The sequence below is a fragment of the Chamaea fasciata genome, unplaced genomic scaffold (assembly GCF_029207755.1).
Source record: "Chamaea fasciata isolate MVZ Bird 193981 ecotype frontalis unplaced genomic scaffold, bChaFas1.0.hap1 SCAF_2, whole genome shotgun sequence".
NCBI lineage: Eukaryota > Metazoa > Chordata > Aves > Passeriformes > Sylviidae > Chamaea > Chamaea fasciata.
The window spans coordinates 101431083-101452177 of NW_027094087.1; the positions used below are offsets into that span (position 1 = coordinate 101431083).

The window sequence follows — 21095 nt, forward strand, 5'->3', positions numbered from 1 at the left end:
TCATTTTGAATGCTTTGGGTTGGGAGGGACCTTTAAAGATCTAGATCTAGTCTAATTTGGCCTTGACTTGCAACACATGCAATGAATCTATATTGACATTTTCAAAAAAGCATTAGTTCCCCCGGGGAGCTGTGCATCAATGCTGACTTTGATCTTCAAATAAATGAATAGACTTACACTGGTTTTGGTGTGAGCGGGTTTCAATTGTCAGAAGTGATTTAGCTGCACAGTATGAAAGACAGAGAATGAGATAAAGAGGAACTTTTTCCTTCTGTACAATACTCCTAATGAAATTCAAAGGCAGAGTTCAAAAGACACCTCTTTTTACTGACACTACAGATTAATCAGAAGTTAGGGATATTTTCCTTGTATAAATGCTCAGCTTTCTATAATACATTATCTTTCTCGCTAAAGAGATTTTTTTTCAGCACAGACATACTTTCTGATCCACAACTCTACACAATTCTTCATACTAAATCAGAAGCACAAATTCTCAGCAACACTCCCACTGTAATACAAACTGCTGTAAGACTGGGAACAAAGACATCCCTTCCACTGCCTGTCCTCTGGGATATTCCATTCTCTAAGGCAAAGTTATGTTAGGAACACAGCAAAGCCAAGACCTTGCAACAGTCATCTCACCACACAGCTTTCATGTGGATTTACCACTGCATTCTCAAGAGTTGCTTTCTACTGATGCTTCTCAGTTACCAATAATAAAAAGGAGGGGAAAGACAACTTCATTTGATAATACAATCCATGACTACTGAACTGCAGTATTTGCATACACAAATATGCAAATACTTCTCACACATAGGGACTTCAAGCTTTTATTGTGTTTCCTCTCAGTGTGAAGCAGACTGTCGGCAATTACTTTTACATTAGCTGAATTACTGAATCTTGATACTCACCTCCTCTCTCATTCCCCTCCCCCTAATATATTCTTTCATCATTCCTCAGTGTACAGAATGTAGATATGCCCTGCAGCTACTTCCTGCTTTTGCATCAAGGGAAAACATCCGCTCCCTGGTCCAGGATTTCAAAAACCACACAGATAGGAACCATACAAAATCCATCATCATTTTTTATAAGCTTGCTCTATACCAGCAGGATCAGAGCAAAACAACAGATACCATCTCTGCAGCTGTCTTCACTCCTTTGATCTCTTCAGGGCTAACCTGCTTGCAGCACATCAGTGACCTCTAACACATCAGACCTGAAATTTCAGCTGCTTATTTCACATTTCCAAGCTCTCCTTTTACTCCTCCTAACACATGTGACCCTTCCCCTTTAAGCAGGGAAGGAGTCAATGCATTACCTACAAGGTCAACACTAATCTCCTATACAAATTCTATACAAATTATACCAGCAATATTCTTGAAACACCTTCTAATATCCAGTGAATAACAATTACAAAATAAGCTATCTTAATAACATCACAGATAAATTGTGATAAATTGTATATATTACATTAACAGAAGTTTAAACAGAAATATGTATGCACTCAGCATTTGTATCAAAAGAAAACTGCTTCTCAATAAAGTGTTTTATTACATTACATTGTAATTATTACATGCTCATTACAGTGCTTCCTTAAACTCAGGAAGAAAAAAAAATCCCCTTTTCTAGCAGCTCTATTGTAATTTTCTACATATGAATCTTTGATTAGCACAAAAACAAGCAAGAATTCTGCACTTTTAAGAAACCACCTATTTTAAGTATTATGTTCTTTATCACACTTCTTGAGCTAAAAGCAACAGTTAATATAAAAAAGCAATTCTAAGGAAGGAAGAGCTACTGCAAAGGAGCAAGCAGAGGAGATGCCACAATCAGAAATGATTCTCATAATCTTTTACCTATACACACATATTCACATCTTTTATATTTCTTTATTTCCCATCCCTATCCTGATCTCATTTAGAAGGCAGCTCTGACAACCTTTTATGACAGGAATGCCATTACCTCTCGATTTCTAGGAAAAGGAAGCTTCACGCCAGCTATTTTTAAATGAAACTTCATCCAGGTCATTGAAAATATTTTATTACAGTTTATGAAAACGCCACTGGAACTCAGACCATAAGACATTTACAGGCTGTATAATGTCACCAAACATTATGGACATGTGATCCTCAGCAGCTCCAATGTAGCTGTCTTCTTGTGAGAAACAAACCTACCAATGACCGCAAAAGAATTAAAAGGAGTAACACCCCCTATGAGGAGAATAAAGGCTTTTTACAAGTTGGGAAGGATTTTTACACAAAATTTTCACTATAAAGCCACTTTACAGTTGCTTAAAACCTTATTTTAAAAAAGAAATCCAAGCGAAAAAGGTCATGCTAATCATCTTTCTTATTACTTTTCCTTATTCAGCGGAAACTGTTCAACTGCCTCCAAGGATGACTAGAATGACAAATACTATTTCTATTTTAAAAATCTTACAGCTATTTTACTGAAAGGCTCCAACATCTCCACCATTTTGGAAAGGTAACCACAAACATCATCATCTTCTGTGAGTGAGGTGCGCAACTCCTGCTAGGCTCAGGCCTCAAAAATTCATCCTTTTAGATGGGAGCGCAGAGCTGGTGGAGTTCACCAGCTGCACTCCCCAGGGCTCCTGCTGCAGTGAGCCCTCTCCAGGTGTCACCAGGGGGCCAAGCAGAAGTTTGGATGTAGGCACAGCTCGGGTGCTGGAGGTCAGCCTGGCCCCACAGGCAGGAAATGTGTTCAGAGCACTCCCTCTGTTGATGCTGCGATAAGAGAGAGGAAGGCACAGGAAGCAGCATCTCTGGAACGTGTACAGAGAAACAGAGGAGGGGGAAAGTCGAGGGTAGGGGACAGAGGAGAATTTAGAAAATTAAAAAAAAATTAAGAAGGGTAAAAACAGAAAAAGGGATTGCAACTAGTAGAGAATAGTTACACTTTCACATAGATTGAATTCTTTTGATTGCATTACCTCGTGGTGTCACATTCCTTTGGTGTGTACAAACTATCTGCAGTTTTCCACAGCAAAGCACCTTTCTCAACCAATTATGTAAAACCACACAGACAACAGCTGGCCGCCGGAGTAAGTAACCTAACTGGTTCAAAGGGCGCAAGAATCTCTCTGGGTCCAAACTCCCAACTATGGTGGCAGCAGATGTAATCGATGTGATTTCACATAAACAAAAGCAGCGTTTCCTCTCTTCCCTTTTCCAAACAGCAGAACTTTAACAATACCTTGAAAAACATTTAGATGAAAAAAACATTGATGAAGGAAATGTTTAAACACAGTGATGAAGGCTTCAGCAGCATAGCTTCATTGCAACATTATGACACAGGACCCACACCCCATTTAACGCACTAAACTGGCTGTGCTTTGAACATGAGTAAAGACTGCGCGGCAAAAGAAAGGATTTTCCTTCATTTACTGTAGAAGTTGGGAGGTGTGTCTCAACTGACAGACGGAGCTGCGCAGCTGCTTCACCATGGTGGAATCACACTTCTAATCTCGCATTTTCTAAATTTGATAAGTAGCACATTTCAAACCGGGTTTCCCCATAACTACTTTGTTTTCTGCACCTTCAGCTTCAGGAGGACAGTCTGATGTGTGGTCACCCCACACTCTTGCAGTTGAGACTGAGTTCCCTGACCACCCACCAGACTAAGTAGTTTCAAAATAAAAACAGAACAAAACAAACCCAAAAGCAACAACAAACAGACAACCCTCCCACACCCACAAGTCCCCACAAAACACCACATCTTCATTTCTCAAACATTTATGGAGACGGACCAAGCTTGTTTCACTGCGTTCATGATTACCTTTAAGATCTTTGCCTTATCCCTTCCTTTTTATGCTGTAGAGGACTAGCACCATTATTTCACTCCACTCTCCTGCAAAGTCCATTCCAAGTGTAAATTAATTAATTTTAATGTACTCTATAATATCACAGAAGAGCTCATAAAACATCAGTTACATGTAGTATTTAGTGCAAGGTTTGGGGTGTGTGCTGTAAAAAAGCACTGAATCTCAGTATACAGGTGTGTATAACAAACACTCATATACACTCATCCACAGGGCTGGGCTAAAAACACTCTGCGGTGCCACACAGAAAATAAAAATGGTTAATATAAGAAGGCGTACAAGTAATCTAAAAATAAAACATTAGGAATCGTAACAGTGTAGTATGTAAAGAATTCACCTATACTCTTCTGCATCTGAGATACCTTACAAAAATGCTAACTATGTTAAAAATGTTTTTACTAAAACTGCTTTCATTTGATATCTCCCAAAACGATTTTACTTTCGTACTACGCGTATCTTCACCTCCTTGCACAATTTTTCTATTTGTTTGTAAACTACGAGAATCACCATTTAAAGATACGAACAACAATTAAATCATATCTACCTTCCATCCACTCCCATTTTGCAAAGCAAAGTATGACTGAATCATGATGATTTGGGAAAGTCATCATCCAAATGAGCTTTAAAGAAGCCAGATGTGTAAGATTACTGCCCAGGAGAGGGGTGGGTGGGTAAAAACAAAAAAAGATGGCCTTTACTACCAAGTTACTGTATTAAAAACCTTCCTAAAGCTCTATCGATGCAAATTACTTTGTCGACTCCTTATTGCTTTACTTAATCCATTTAACCATGAAGGCTAATATTGGGACTATGGCGCAAATTGCAATCAGAAAAGTCTTACTGTATCACAGTACAAAGTTAGTGAGAAATAAATGTGTGGGAAGAGGATAAGAAACCAAAAAAAATTTTTTTTAATTATTTCCTATTACATGCCCTACTGCGTACAGACTCTGCTCCGTTCAGCAGTTACAAACCCTACCTCTCAATACACTACTACGTTAAAAACCTTATCTGTTGTGACAGATAAGAATTTGAATTTGAGAATTTGAGAGCTGTGTCAGTGAGCCGGCAAACCAACCCTAACAGAACTCCTCCATTGCCCCCAATTAACTGCGGCAGCCGGGGATGCCGGCCTGCTGTCAGCAGCGCCGGAGTTCAGCCGGATCAATACGGCCCAACGAGCTGCCCAGGGATGAACCCACCTCAGCCCAGACCGGAGAGCTAACTGAAAGTCGATAGCAAAAAGCTTGTGCTTAATCTGCTAACATACAGGTGGGGCAGCTGTGCATCGCTCCCATACCACCCCGCAAACTAACCTCTCAAAGAACAAAGGGACGATTTACTTCCCACTATATTCCCAACGTCACCGTATTACAACAGGTAAAATTTTGTAAAATGTCTTCCCACGCGACGCATTATATTCGGTCGTTTCGGTGATGCTGCTCTTAGGTTCCCCCACAGTTCGACCGCATTTCCGCCGCCGTGAGCGAAGCGGGCAGCGGGGGGCCTGGGGACACCGAGAGCCGCTGTTTCGGAGCACCCTTCTCTGCTGTCTCCAGAGGCCGGCCGGTGTGCGCACCGAGGCTGCCCACGGACAGCTGCTGCTTCTTTTGTTCCCGCCTATCCGGCATTTTCCGCCGGGCACCGCGCTGGGCAGAGCGAGCCGCGGGCAGCCGCATCAAACGACGCCGCGGGCGCATCGCTCAGCCAGCCCGCGCCTGGCACCGCCGCTGCCGCCGCCTGGCCCCGCATAATGGGACAATTCATCCCCATCCTCCCTCCCTGCCCCCTGCACAGGTAACGGGCGCTGCCCAGCCCGGGCCGGGCATCCAGGCGCAGCCTTTTCCCGAAGTCCGCGGGTGACACCTCACGGGCGGCGGCAGCCGAGCGCCGCCCGAGTCGCCCCCCGCTCCGCGGCTCCAACGACCCCGCGCAGCGGCCGCGGCGGCCGCCCCCGCCCGGCGGGGCACCGAGGGGAGCTGCGGGGCTGTGCAGGGCAGTGACGGGCACTGCATCCCCCACGGCCGCCCGCGCCCTCCGAGCTCTCCCCGCCGCAGCCCCTCGGAGCGCAACCTGCGCGCCCGGCGCGGAGGTCTCTGCTCTCTCCGCCCGGCCCGGTGCCACCACACCCCCGGCTGCCCGGGGAGGGCTGTGCCCGGCGGGAAGGCGGCGAGGCCGGGCAGCTGATAGACGGCGGGGTTCGTAACCGTGTCAGCCCCGCTCGGGAGCCCCCACAGCGGCAGCCCCGAGGGGCACCCGGCCGTCGCCCCGCCGCCGCCAACCCCGATCTCGCCGCCTGTCACATGAAAACAATTATTGCTTCGGCCGGGGGAGGGGAGGAGAAGTTAAAAGCCGTGAGGCGGAGGAGCGGAGGCCAGTGGCGGCCGCCTCCCTCCCACCGTCCCCAGCGGCACATGCACCCCACCGGCTAGCCGGGAGCCCCAGCCGGCCTCCGGCAGCGCCACCTCGGCGGCCTGAACTCACCCATTTATGTCGAGCTGGGCTTCGCCTGGCAGCGACAACAGGCTGAAAGTTTAGGGCGGGTGGCCACGGCGAAGGAAGGGGGCGAGGGACCGCCCGAGCCGCCGCCGCGCGGAGCGGAGGCGCTGACAGAGCCGCTCCCTCCTCCGGCGGCCGCCGCGCTCAGCACCCGCCGCAGCCGGGCTGCATCCTGCGTCCTGCGCCGCGGCTCTCCCTCGGCGTGTGTGAGAAAAAGGAAATATACAGAAATCAGGCGAGAGAAGGGGCTCAGCCTTCACCTCCTGCAGCCACCCGGGTCCCCGCTGCCGCCGGGAAAAGCAGCCGAGGGCGAAAGCCCCCGGAGCAGCCTGTGCCGCCGAGCCGCGGGAGGGGCGGGCGGTGAGCGCGGCGGGGCGCGGGGCGGGAGCGGCTCCGGCTCCCAAGCGCGGGCAGCGAGCGCCGCGGCTGCCGCTGCTGCTGCTGCTGCTGCTGCCGGGGCGAGCGGCGGCTCCGGCTCCGCGCTGCGGGAAGTGTCGCGAGACTGCGCCAGAGCCGCTGCGCCGCCTCGGGCCGGCGGGAGAGGAGGGCGGGGAGGGCGGCAGGAAGCGGAGCCGCGCCGCGGCCCCGGCGGGGGCAGGGTCGGCGGGGAGCGGAGCCTCGGCGGGGAGCGGGGCGGCTCCCGCCCTCTCGGGGCAGGACTCCTCGGGCACAGGGAGGGGACGGGGCTGGGCGCCGGGGGAGGATGGAGAGCGCTCCCGGGCGGCGGGACGGGCACCTCACCGCGCGTTCCTGCCCCGGCCCGGCCCCGGGGCTCTGCTCTCAGTGACCGGGAAATGCACGGGCGGCGCCGCAGGTGCCCCTCGTCCCTGCCCGACCCACCTACACCGCACACACCGCTACACGCTTGGGTTTTGGAGCAGGGAAGGAAGGAAAGACGGAGAGGGAAGATGAAGAGTGCCTTTGGGGTAGTGTTGATGTTTCACTAAAAAGAGCAGCGTCGCACAGGAGCGCGGATTGTTCGTACTGCAGGAAGATGCGAAACCCCTGCTACAGTAAGAGTGTGCACAGATCAGTGACATGTCTGGATAGAAAGGAGGGTGGGGAGGCTTCTGCACAGGCACGTCTTTCCACAGGTAAAGACCCTTGGGAAAAAAACCAAAAATAGCAGCAGAGGAGAAGCACAGACTAAAAAATAATTTTTAAAAAGCTGGTATTAAAGTATAGGTGACATTTTACAGCACGAGCACCTTGACTATTAATGAAAGAGTAAGCAAAACCAGCTTGTTGTAACCTCAGGTAGTTAATTTGTGTATGAAAACAGAAAACTGCCACTAACAAAATATAGTAACATTTTTGACTCTTCCACTCCCTGCACAAGAGATTTTGAAAGAAGTGGGGGTTTTTACCCTGAAAATTACAAATATTAATTACTGAATCAAATCACTGAATTATTCATAAGTAAAATTTTCATGAAAACATTTATTGTCTGTAGAAACAAAATTTACATTTATTTTATATAAACTATGTTAAACATACATATAAACATACCTACATCTTACTATATATCCTTATGAACGAGGCTTTTAGATATGGGGTACCATTGTCAAAAGCACCGTTGTGGACTCAAAGACTACAGACTTAAAATGCATTTGCATTTAACTCCAGCTTCAGTAGTTTAAAAATGTAATTTCTTATCCACACTTACAAATAATTACATTAAAGGCTTTTCTAACAGTGTGTTTCCATGTGCACATACATGTACACATACACACATTAGACAGTCTTTGAGAAACTACAGTATAAATAACATCAACAATCTATTCCTTAGAAGTGGACATTAGTTCCCCTCATTCAACTGGGAGTAAAAAATTCCTGCTATTCTTAAAACAAAACAATGAGGCTTTTTTTATTCCTTGAAGAACATACTCGAACAACAACTGTTTCCACTCCCTCTTCCCCTCAATACTAAAGATGTGAGAAGCCAGTCACAAAATGAAAGCCATCTACTACATTATTTACAGAAAATGAAATATTAAAAAGACAACATGAGATTTAGACTACTTAAGACAAAATTCAGAGCAATGAACAGCGAACAGAAGAAAACTGCATTAAAAGTGGCAGGCCATTAAACCATGTGGCTTAATACCTACTCAAAATCCCTCCAACAAAAACCACCAGGCACAGAAGGAAGGGGCAGGTGTTACGACAAGTGTTTTCTCTGATCTTGACACTGAAAAATAATGTTCACAAAGCTCAAAACAGAACACATTTAAATGTTCATGGCTATCCTTAAAGGTCTGTTAGGGAGTCAAGTGTTACAAGGAGGCTTTCAAAGATCTTGAAATGGCTTTTATTCTTTCTTTCCTTCGTAAGAAGACTGAAGAACTTCTTATCTTCAAATTCTGCAGCAATGGAATGAAGTCTGTCAAGGGTCAGAGTTATGTGCAGAAACATCTGTTTTTCAAATTCATTAGAATGCAAGTCTGAAGTCTGTCTTTTAGAGGGCCCTCCATAAAGAACTTTGTAGATTGCTGTTCAGATCCTTAAAGAAAGGCAACAGGTGGGTTTCAACACAATATGGGAACAGCTTTCCTATAGGAAGCAAGGAAATTTTAAAAAATCCCTCTATTTACAGTCTTCTAAGGTGAATACTGAGAAATCAGTCTCTCTTTGTTACAATCTTTTATCATCTTCTTCAAGCAACTCTCATTATCTATTTCACAGACATGGCAGAAAATGACCTTTTGATGCATACCAAGCAAGTTTTGAGAACTCTGCCTTTAATGCCACAAAAGTGTAATCTTGGGGTTTGGTTCTGTTTTTAAAGCAACTAAGTTCATTTAAAGAAAACTCAACATTTCAGCCTGGGGCCCTAGAGAAGATGGGAGAAGGTAAACATTACACAGCAAGTGACTGATCACCTGGATTTACTCCTATCCTCTGCCATCAGAGCTGAGACACTTACGTTCAGGTCTCAAGACCATCTATATCCATCAGGTAAAATGATTTCAAGCATGTAATTATTAGATTTAAGGCAGGCTTATAGGAACCTTGCAATATGTTGCTTCTTACTAGCCCCAGAATTTTGTTAACCTTGTGAACACAATCATCACAAATTTAAAATAATCAATTTATGCAGAAATTAAATGGATCAGCAATACAAATGCTAATATCATAACAACTTAGTACTTTAAACACTTAAAAGGAAGACTCTAGTCATATTAAACCCATTGCATTTTGGATAGCAATTAAAAATAAAATTTCACATGTGAGCAACTGAAAATGACAGCATTTAACAGCCATTTCAAGCTAAACAAAATAAAGGCAATTCACATTTGTATTTTCAAAGTATAAAATAGAAAGCTAGAAAGCTCTTAAGACAATCACATTTTTAACTTACCTTTCCAATGCAAACAGTGACACTTTACTAATGAAAGTCACTGTTTTCCTACAGAGGCTTACACACCTATTTAAAGAGTTATTTTTTAAAAAAAACTGTTATCAGTCCATGCTCCCACGAGAAAGAATGCAATGTACTTAAGTCTTTGTACATGTGTTTTCTACAATACAGTCACAATACCGAAAGGCACCAGGTTATTCAAGTAATTTGACCTTTCTTCTACTTAACCCTTTTTCTTGTGCCTTCACAACCCAAACAGTAACTTCAATACATTGCCCTCAACCAAACACTGTAGTCCAGTAAAACAGAATTTTCTGTGCTAAAACAATAAACAAGCTGAATTAGGTAAGAGTATATACACACAAGTTTCTGTAATTTGCAAAGGTAAATCTACACAGCAATGTGTCACATCATATCATAGAGCAGATGCTTCTAGCACCTAAGCCATGAATTTTTATAAAATTCATTATTTCCATATGCATTTTTTAGAATGTAAGAGGTTTTATCATAACAGAATCCCAAATTGTTTAAGTAAAATTATCAGTAAAGAATGTGATTTGAGCAAATGGGATCATACAAAAGATAAACCAGCTAAAACAGTGACTACATTTCATATGACATTCATCTTAGGACCAAGGGGTAGGGGGGACCAAAGTCAGCAAACAAGTCAAAAAACCACAAACTTCTTTGCATTATGTTGCTCACAGCTGTAGAAATAAACACAAAGCTAAACTGTAAAGTACAAAACAAATTAGAGATATCTAATCATGCATAGATAAAAAAAGCACAAAATCAGGAGTCAGTCACATGTTGAAACCTGGTTAAAGCAGCATTAACTGACTGAAGTTTGACTACTCCAGCATTACTCCAAACAGTGCTATCGAAACTACCATGTCAGAAGTTTCTCCATGTATCCACTTTTCCCATTTGCTCAGCAAAGAGTTCTCTTCCAGAATTTAATAAGAACACTGCAGGAAGCTTACATGCACAGTAGTATCCTGTTGAATAAGACAATATAGCCAAAGTAGCCTGTCCTATATCATGTATGGTTTCATTTCTCACATCTTTTACAGTGCACATTCAGAGCAGCATGAAGGACTTGCTGGCTTCAGGGTAAACCTGCCCCCCTTGGCAGGGCATGCGCAGCACTCCCCCACCAGCAGCCTGATCAGAACTGCAGCTACTCCACATTTGCTTTGGGTTGACTCATTTAACCTGTTGTTCCTTATTTTTATCTCCCAGTAAATCTACACAGGATGACTGCCAGATTCTTCACTGACAGCAGCTTTTTTTAAATTAAAAAGCACTTTCTTATCTGCAGAAGGTTGCCTGCCTCTATTTGTACAGGGAGTTCCTTCCCTTCCACTTCCCATTTTGTCTATGCATGTCAAAGTTACTGAAGAACTAGTTAAATTATTAATGATTGTTATTTAAACTAAAAACCTGTGTTTTAGAAACAAACCATCTGTTATTGAATGACCGTGACATCAATGAATGTTGCACACTTCCTGCCTTATCCCCTATGAAGGCTAAGCAGAACACCCAAGAACTGAAGAGCTCAAGTCACAGTAATTTTAGCTGTTCTGAACCATAACTACTTTTTCAAACAGTCTCTCTACTGAAGGCATTGTGGAAACAAACATTACAAAAAAGCATGCAGAAATCATATCCTGGCTTTCCACCCAAAAAATCCAAATTTCCTTTTCTGCGAACATACCTCTAACCCAGAATTGGAATTCTGGTCTACCAGCTACAACAGAGACCCGCCTGCATTCTCTATGGAAATGTATCTGCCTGCATGTATTGAGGATATTGTGAACAACTTTTTTCTTGAAAAAGAACATCTCTTAAGACTACGTGCTATGCATCTTTAATTTACTGTCAATAAGAAGTCCGAACAAATCTGCAATACATACACACAACCTTACCATAAATAATGAATTAAGGCAAAGGCTATAAACAGGAAATAAACAAAATACTGTTTATAGCTGCTTATGAAGCAGGTCTGGCTATTTGAGTTTTGCACACAGCCTAACAATACTGCAGTATGGTAAACTTCAGAGAATCATTCTGAACAAAATCACCAGCCCTCTGCATTTAAAGCAGTTTCAATTGTGAACAACTTCTTTGTTAGAAGACATGCTTTCAAAAACTTACATTTTTAATTATTCTTGTAATTTAATACTTCAGGCCCCAATTTTAGAATTCATAAAATCACCAAATAATTTATGATGAAAAAGATTAGAGAATATGTGGCTTGGTCAAGAATCTCATACACCAAAATATAATGAGACAGAATAATTTTGAATACAGACCAACTAATCTTCTAACAAACTCAATTATGCTTTCAGTGCAGTTCTAAGCTACTGCTACAGTACTTTACATACCTGCCTGTTACCATTAATTTTAATCAAATGCTGAAAGTTGTCCCAACATTCTAACAATTTACAAATGTATGTACACATCAGAAACCCAAGTATATTATTAATCCAAAGTAATACAAAGTACTGTTTTATGGAAATGACTGAACAGAGGTGTAAAATCTATTGCACAACCTAAAAGGTCATTAATTGGAAAATCCTGAGCTAATGTGCTATTACCAAACAATTCAGGCACTTTTTTTTTTTCTTTTTATTATTACATTAGCAATAAACTTTCAACATATAAACCTCTGGGTATAACAACTCAAGTTCCATCTGTAACATCATGCTTAGAGAAAAAGTATTCAATAAATAAGACTCCCTTCAATGACTTCCTTACTTGAGACTGGTATGCAAACAGAACTAAAGGTACATAAGACGATGTTTCAATTGAATACTGTACTTCAAAAGCAATTATTAAAACTGTAAAAAAGTTCTGCAGCATTCAAAATAAAGTTATTTTTTAATCAAGAAAGTTACAGCATTAGTTCCTTTATCCTATTTTAAGTCTTGAGAAAGTTGTCAAAAACCAAACAGATGCTCCCTTTGCTGTGTTATCTGTTTCAACTTCAGGATCTCACATCAGTTCAGGTTTCTGTTGCAATATTTAGATTTCCCTACACAGAGAAAAAAAACCAATCATTACTGTCAGTCGTAATAGCAGAAAAATCCTCCCAACCTTCTTAAGTACTGTATGTAAAATGCAAGATTCATTCAATTATGGATTCAAAGAGCACAATTATAAAGACTGTACCTTAAAAGATACATATGCAGCATTATTATTTCAAATGAAATTAAGTGAAATAAAGATGTTCAGACCTGTTTAACAGATCTTGACAAGTTTTATCATTACAACAAGCAAAATGCTACAATTTCAGGAACAGTTGTGGTTTTCAAGAATTAGCCAACCTTCAAACAGTAAGCTGTTAAGAAAACGGTTGTCATACTTATTCTTCAGGATTTATTTTAACTCAGACACACTCAAATTCATCAGGTCTAAAAAAAAAAATTCACAACTCACTGATGATTCTCAGATTCAAATCATAATATCTAGTAGGCAGAATGTTTTAACTATGCTTTATAGATTTCAGACAAGAATCTTAACAGCCAGTTATAGAAGAACATTGGAAATTATTTGGAATAGCTCACTACAAGAAAATTGTAATACTTCTATACCTGTTTTACAATGTCGTAATTTTGGGGGGGAAGAGAGGAGGTGTTATCTTTCTCCTTTTATTTCCCACTAATTCCAATTCAATTTAGCCTTCAGAGATAATACTTCTCAGAGCCCATGCAAATATGTAAGAGATGTTTGCCCAACTACTTCAGTAACAAGCAATCTCTTTACCTTGTTTCAAGTGCTTGGTTTTCCGATGGTTGGGGGTTTTTTGTTTGGTTGGTTTTTGTTTTGGTTTGTTTTTTACATGTGTGTTTCCTTAAGGGGTTTTGGGGGCTTTTTCTTCTGCCCACGAGGCTGTAAACTTGAGGAGTTTTGCAAACAGCTGTAAGAACCTGTGCTTGAAAGTGCTTCTGTGCTCCAAGAGCTAAACTGTAATCCAACTACAAATGCTTATTTATTGAAGTGTATTTACTTGTAGCTGGATGGACACAGAGTTACAAAACAAACACACAGAGCACAGAACTGCAAGGGGCTGTGTAGGTCATCTAATCCAATTCCCTGATGTCACAAGTAACTTCATACTACTTTCATCAATTCTAATAAAGGATTTAGTATGCTTTAACTACTGATCCTCACAAAAGCAGCAACATTTTATATGATTCAGAAGTTCTTCTGCAGTTAAAGATCATTGTTGGCCCACACACTCCGCAAATCAAAACACCATAAATCAGATGTGCCTATTTCAGTTCAAGCTCATCAAACCATTTTACACAAGATATTATATTGTGCAGGAAGTTTAGTTCAGAGCAGCACTCCAGTGCATACTTTACAGCACATAATTACAGTAACATAACAAAAAGGAGAAGCACACAGATGTATTTTAGAAATTATTAATATCCTTCTCTTAGATTAAACAGGACAGACTATTTTGTTCCACAAAGGGACAGTTTCTGGTCCTGTAAGTAGGAAGAGATCAGCTGAGCTCAAGGAAAAAATACTGAAACAGAAGCAACCAGAATCTCAGAGGGCACCTTTGATTTGCAGTTACCCAAAGCAAGTTTCAGCAAGATTCCATAGAATAAACAGGAAGGAAACAGGAGTGCTCGGTCAAGTTTGCCAGTGAAGTACAAAGAGCCAATATCCCAGAAAATCCCATCCAAGTCATTCCATGGAGATTTAAAAATCGAAATGGATCTTATGAATATGCATATTTTACAAATGGCTTAGTGAAAAATAAATTAATCCAACTTACCTTTTCTTTCCTCAAAAATCCATCTCTGAATTTATTAGTGGCAAATCCCCTTACACCAACAGAACGTAACCGCTGGTACTTAGCCTGAATATATAAACCCTTCTGCACTAAGCCTGATTTGTAATGGGATTGCAAACGGCCATCTGCAAAGTTGCTCTGTAGGGGTGGAGGAAAGGAAGAAAAAAATGTGCAAAATGAGGGCACCAAAACTCAAAAGTTCATATTTACAGCTATATAGACATGTAAAACTTCCAGTACCCAAGGACAGAAGCATGCATTCACAAGTGCACACCCTCATCCTTTACATCCAATACATGTATTATTCCTCAGATCACATGGCTTAAAGGACTAGTATTGTACTTTCTGTTTAAAACATCTGAAATTATCCCCCTCGTAGAAAAAAAAATGTATCATACGACATTTTAACATTTTTTAAGCATTTATGAGGCACACTGCATCAACAAAAAAACTTTCAGATAACACCTCAGTGCCACTACCAAATGTAGCAAAGGCAAGCCTGCAGGGGGCACACCTTGAGTCTAAAGAGTTACACTAACACACATCAGCACATATGTTTTTCCTAGAGCTTTAACGTCTGACAGTCTTAACACATGGGCATTTTCTATGCCTTTGATACCTCACCTCCACACTGGAATAATGCAAACTAACCTAGTGTGGGACTAGGAGCAGAGGCCACAGAGGTATCAGAAGACTTAAGGGTGAAAGGCATTATAAAAAACACAAGAAAGGATATAAAAGATCAACACTGATTGCAGCAGCTGAAGTTTGAAAAAGATTCTCATTCCTAGGCAGTCAGATTGCCAATAAAATAGGCAGTAAAAATCTTTAGAGTAATAAAAACCTTATTTGTCATAATTTTCCACAGTTTTCTAGCAGCGTCATTTCAAGTTTTCCAACAGCCACTCCAAATTTAAACAATGGGTTTTCATCTAAAACCAGAGAAAAACTTCTGACTATAAAAACTCTTATCTTTTACAAACACCTTCGAAGGGTAGGAGAAAACAAAATATGACACAGAAATAGTCCTTCTTGAGCATGAAAAAAATCCTTTGGTGAAATCTGTCTCCTTTTGACAGAGTAAGGATCACTTCAAGAAAAATCACGTGCTCTCACGTTGCAATAACTTTAGTACCACTTTTTCCACTGTGTTTTCCACCGTGTGGCTGGTGAAGAATAAAGAAAGAACTGTATAGAACAGAGGTTTCTTTATGCAAATGCAGAGGTTCTGTTATTTCCCAAATCATTTCACCCACCTCCTTTGCAGAAGACAAGTGAGAAGCTGGCCCCATCATTCCCCCAGGGTCACACTGATGGAGGACACCCGCAAGAGCCTATCCAATGCCAATCATATTCCTGAAGAGTACCAGGGTGCAGGCACAAAAAACTTCCTTGCACTAGGTTGTATTACATGGGTATATACCTATCACAGGGAAAACTGAAGGGCACTTTTAATGCTGGATTAATGCCCTGCACACAGTAAAAGTTCCCATTTCCCCACTCCTGCTATGGGTCCCTTTGACTTCAATGAGTAGAAAGGAGGCTTTGGTGGTCTGCCACTGCAGTTGTAGGACAATAAACAAAGGACCAGAACAAGTATGGGATGGGAAAAAGGTGCAAGATATTGAAATCTGCCTTACAAGCAGCTTGGAAATTTCAACTCAAGCATCCACATGTTCTGTAACTGGGGAGGGAAGGACACAGCAGTAATATTAATGTAGAATAGCATCAGTTGTAGACAAAGCTACAGATTATATATACAGATGGCATATAGGCAACTTCAGTCACACACAGCTTATAGCAAAACAAGATAATCTAAAGCATGTGGAAAACATCATTAACTTCTGCTCTAGAAAAAAGAAAAAAGTCTGCTAAAGTGGCATCTAGTTTCATATTAGGACTGTTTTATAAATAATGCTAATGACAATCCCTAGAAGCCTGAAGCTCTAAAATAAGGCTATATGAGCAAATATATATGGCTGCACTGAGTGTGGCAGGGATGGAGTGAATTTTCTTCACAGCAGCGTGCCTGGGGCTGTGCTTTGGATTTGTGACTAAAACTGCACTGGTAACACAGCAGTGTTTTAGCTATTGCCCAGCACCAACACCTGCTCCTCAGCAAGGACACCAGGGTGGGCAAGACACTGGGAGGGGACACAGCCAGGACAGGCAGCCCAAGCTGAGCACAGGGGTGTTACACACCATATGATCTTCTCGTAAGCAACAGAAACTGAGGGAAGGGGATTTTGGAGCCAGTGGCCATTGCTTGGTGACCAGCTGGGCATCAGTCACCTTGTGACAGGTGGTGAGTGACTGCCTTTGCATCACTTTTTTCTTCACTACTTAAAGCTGTCTTCAGCTCAACTCATGAGTTCTCTCACTTTTGCTCTCCATATTTTCCATCCCATCCTGCTGGGAGAGGAAGGGAGCTGAGGGGAGGGTGGGCAGCAGCTGTGTTGGTGCAAAGCTGCTGGCAGGGGTGAACCCACCACAGCCAATAATACACTGAACTTTTTCTAAGCAGTGAATGCAGTTCAGTTTTAAAGACTACTTTGCATTTACTTAAAGGCTGACTTAGTGATTCATAGTAAAGGGCCATTACAAAAAAGACCTTTTAATTTTCGTAAGGCTTCTCCAGATCCTTTATAAGATATTTCAGAACAGCAGTTTTTTCTTTTCCCAAAAAGTTTAACACAGTGCAGACCATATGTTTTTTTAAAATACTCTTAGTAGTCATCACTTTTTGCTTATTAAGTTTAAATGCCCCATTTTATATAGCAAGAAAAAATTGTGTGGGGCTTGATTTTTTTGGGAGGCAGGGAGAGGGGAAGGCAGAGAACGGAATTCTATATGGGGTTTTTTGTGAGGTTTTTGTTTCTTTGTATGCTGTTGTTCTTTTAAATAACTAGCCAAGAAAGTCCTGACTGTAGAACATAGTCAAGCCACCTCCATTTCACCAACAGCACAGCAAGAAAAAACTCTGTTGTGCAAGAGAAATTTAAATGTAAAAATTTAAAGAAATTAAGTCAAATCAACACCACTGTTTCCATGGCAATGATAAAAGTGCTATACACATAAGCAAACTGCAATACAAGTGCATATGCCATTTTCCCTATAAATATTAAAGCATCATGGGACAGATCACTGGGTACTGCAATATTCATATATACGTGAGGTGACAGCTTAAATGGACACTTTCCTGCTTGTACAATGAGCGGAACTGCAGAATTATGTAAATGAAAGGAGCATCAACTACCAACACTGCCTCAGGGATCCAGCAGCCACTGCTAGATTCCTCCATCACCTGGAGGCTGACAATACAGAGGGGATGCAGAATAACAGGCTAAGATCTTCTTAGGTGTTGAAATAGTTGTATCAGGCCTTGAACTTTTTAACTGAGAAAAAGACTTTCTCCAGCAGAATAAAGACAGCAGTTTTTGTTGGTGTTTGCTTAGCTATCTGACTAGGGTTGGCTGGAAAAGCACACCTAAATTGGAGAAAGTCATTTTATCCAACCGTTCTTATGTTTAGGGGGGAGATTGGGAAAAGGGAAAAAAACCCCACAACCCACAACTACATTTCCCCACCTTTCAAAGTTTAATCCAAAAATGACAGCTAATTAGCCATTAAAATTTTACTTCATTATCTACAAAACAGAGAAGGTGACTATTTATTCTGTGTATTACTTTACTCTTAAGAATGCATGTTAAAAATGTAGGGGCAATTTTAAGGTAGAAAATTTGTATAAGTTGTTCCAGATTTAATTAATACTTTCCTCACATCAACAACTCTAACTGAACCCATGCATAGCATGCCACTGTCAGCACAGAAGGAAATGTTGTGCTTTTCTGCTGAACCCAGGACACATTTTACGATTAAAAGGCATTAGGTGGTCACTGCTCTACCTGAGAAAGGAGCACAGTTGATCATCTCTTTACCCTCTTGAGGCCCCAAGGATAAAACCTCACTTCTTTCATTTTCTTTTTTTTTGATGCATAGGTGGCAGTATGCAGGGTATTCACAAGACATTATTTCCCCAGAAATCCCTATATGAATGGGTTAATAAAGTAACAGTAATACAGTTTTGAAAGTAACACAACTCATGTCTTCCAGTCCTTGGAAAAAGTTCAGGTTTCTGTCACGTGAAGGAAAAAAGCTCAGCAGCTTGGGTTTTGGATAGATTTCTAGTCATTGTGCAATTCCTGCAATTCTTATTCCTGACTCTGCAGTAACCTATTTATTTCAGCTGCCTGCCCACAACACTGGACAACCCTGCTCAATCCACTGCCAGCCCTCTTACCTACTAAAACCTAAGCCTTCCATTATTCCAACAGAAACAATTAAGCTCTGATTTCACTATTATTCATGGCACTTAATACCTTCCAAAGCGTGTCTCCTGTTACCAAACTCAACAGGTTCAACCACCATTTTATTTAACAAACATCTGATAAAAGCTGATCTGTACCTTAAAGTGCCTTCTGATGGGTCCTGCATTTTCAAGGGGTCCTCTAATGCGTCTGTGGGGGTAAGTGTCACTTGGTTTTGAAGAATAGTAGGAATTCTAGTAGGAAAACAGTTATAGCTTCATGTTATTAAATTATTCAAGAAAATAAAATACAAATTCTTCAGGTTATACTAACAAATACCGCAGCACTTTCAGTCTGGTAGTGTTTGACACAAGAACACTCTTTGAAGGAACAGGAGTAACAGGAGCATTGGGCCTGCAGTGCAGGCTGGCTGAAGGGACGGCAGAGCCCACAGAAGCTGAAGATGATACAGACCATCCTCCTGGAGAGACCTAAGCAGCTAACAACCCAATTAAGGTACTGCAGCCGTCCCTCCCAGAACAGATGCCTCAACTTGCATGTATCAAGTACATCAGGAACAAGGGCAGTAAGATTGGTACTCTGGATCTCCTGGTTAGCACATGGCCACCACAGGTTAGTGTGTACACAGACACATCTCCACAGCAAACAAACAACTGTAGTACATTGAGGTCCATTAGAAAATGCTACTTTTAACTCAGTATTTCAAGAGTGATTTGAGAATTGCTTGTCTGCCACAGAAGCACAATTTCAAAAGCAAGTCACACAGACAACTAGTATTGAAATTATGTCAACACACTGAACAGCTGCAGACAAACAGCTGTTGTTGCCTAAAACAGAACACTCCTCCAGCCACTGACCTACCTGCACATTTTGGCTCTTTTCCAACTTTCCCTATGACAGGTACTTCTAGAGGATGTCATTCTCATCCATCATTGCATATGATTACCAATATATATAGAAGCATTGGCATATACTTGCATATACTACATTAAAGTACATAAAGTACATAAAGACATAACACACATGCTAATGAACTCATGGCAATCAAATAATTATGGTCCACTCTGGAATAATCACAGAAGCATTCCAATGCTGTTGAACTCTGTTTTCTCAAAAGAAATTTCATCAGCTTAAAATACATTTTAAAAAGAATTTAAGAGAACTCTCCCGAAATATTTCATATATACTAACATTTAATAAAAAATGCGTTTGCATGCTTTGCTGTTCCCAGAATTTCTGTCCTCTAACAAACTACCAAACCTCTCTGGTACCACTATTAATAATGGTGTGGGGAGAGAGGGGGCTGTAAATATAATGGAATGATGTTAGATCCAAGATAACTTTTAACTAGGATTTAAGTTAGCATGCTTTTTTAGACTCTCTTATTGCCTACAAGTCAACTATTCAGCTTCTTACAATGCCTTGATAAGAAGGGATTCAGAAAACAAAAAGAGAGGAAGAAAGATTTTACTAAGTGAGATCAAAATGATTTTTCCAAGGAAAAGGTAGGAACTTCCCAGTTCCCTTCTAAGAAAATAAGGACACTCCACAAAATCAAATCAACTTTCTACATAAAACACAATTAAATCAGGAACCTCCCAGCTGCAGTACACTCTTCCTTTAAGCTGGGAATCCAGCAAGATGAAAAAAAAATAGAAAAATTTCCCATTATAGTTAAAAATAAACCTCTAAAAATTAAAACAAAGCTTGCCTTAATTAACTCTGAATACAGCCTTCCCCATCCCCACCTTCCTTAAGACTAAAGTACATTCACAGAAATATTAAAATTAGAACTACTTGATGCAAAGGTACAGCAATTCACTTTTTAGGAACTTCCTAAGTCAGAGGCTTTAAAAAAAATTAAAAAAGAAAAAAAGGGAGGAGAGGGAATACACACATATACTTATTCTGACTTTCTACTTCACTCTTTAGCTGGCCTCCTTTTATCAGTAGAGTACAAGGCTAAATGGACAATTCTTACAGTCGAGCTTAGATACACAATTGTACCTTCCAGACCTAAGTTTTTCCCAAGTTTAAGCTCAACCCCCAATTATTAAATATTAACATCACAAATATTATATTTTGATTACTTAAGTAAAGGTTTTTTTCTACTTGTCTGCAAACCAGCTTCTGTAAAACTGACCATGAAGACCAAATCCTTCTTTAGGATGTCTTGCATTTTTAATACCTATGCTTTCACAGCTACTGTTGTTCCCAAGGAATTACTCCTTACTGCAGTGCAGGACTTCCTAAAAG

General features: G+C 41.3%; 2 protein-coding genes across 4 annotated transcripts in view; both read right to left on the reverse strand.

Annotated features, from left to right (window-relative positions):
- Positions 1-6672, reverse strand: part of SH3KBP1 (SH3 domain containing kinase binding protein 1) — a 211858-nt gene extending 205186 nt beyond the window's left edge. Inside the window, exon 1 of one of the 2 annotated variants that reach the window (XM_066176909.1) lies at positions 6326-6672. In XM_066176909.1, coding sequence (XP_066033006.1) covers positions 6326-6329 — 4 coding nt within the window. In that variant the 5' untranslated portion in view covers positions 6330-6672. The remainder of the gene's footprint in view (positions 1-6325) is intronic. The other variant, XM_066176911.1, reaches the window with a different exon arrangement.
- A 1088-nt stretch (positions 6673-7760) lies between these two features.
- Positions 7761-21095, reverse strand: part of BCLAF3 (BCLAF1 and THRAP3 family member 3) — a 33700-nt gene continuing 20365 nt past the window's right edge. Inside the window, exons 10-12 of one of the 2 annotated variants that reach the window (XM_066176916.1) lie at positions 18977-19072; positions 14494-14649; positions 7761-12738 (exon numbers count right to left, since the gene is read on the reverse strand). In XM_066176916.1, the coding sequence (XP_066033013.1) occupies positions 12709-12738; positions 14494-14649; positions 18977-19072 (282 nt within the window). In that variant the 3' untranslated portion in view covers positions 7761-12708. The remainder of the gene's footprint in view (positions 12739-14493; positions 14650-18976; positions 19073-21095) is intronic. The other variant, XM_066176917.1, reaches the window with a different exon arrangement.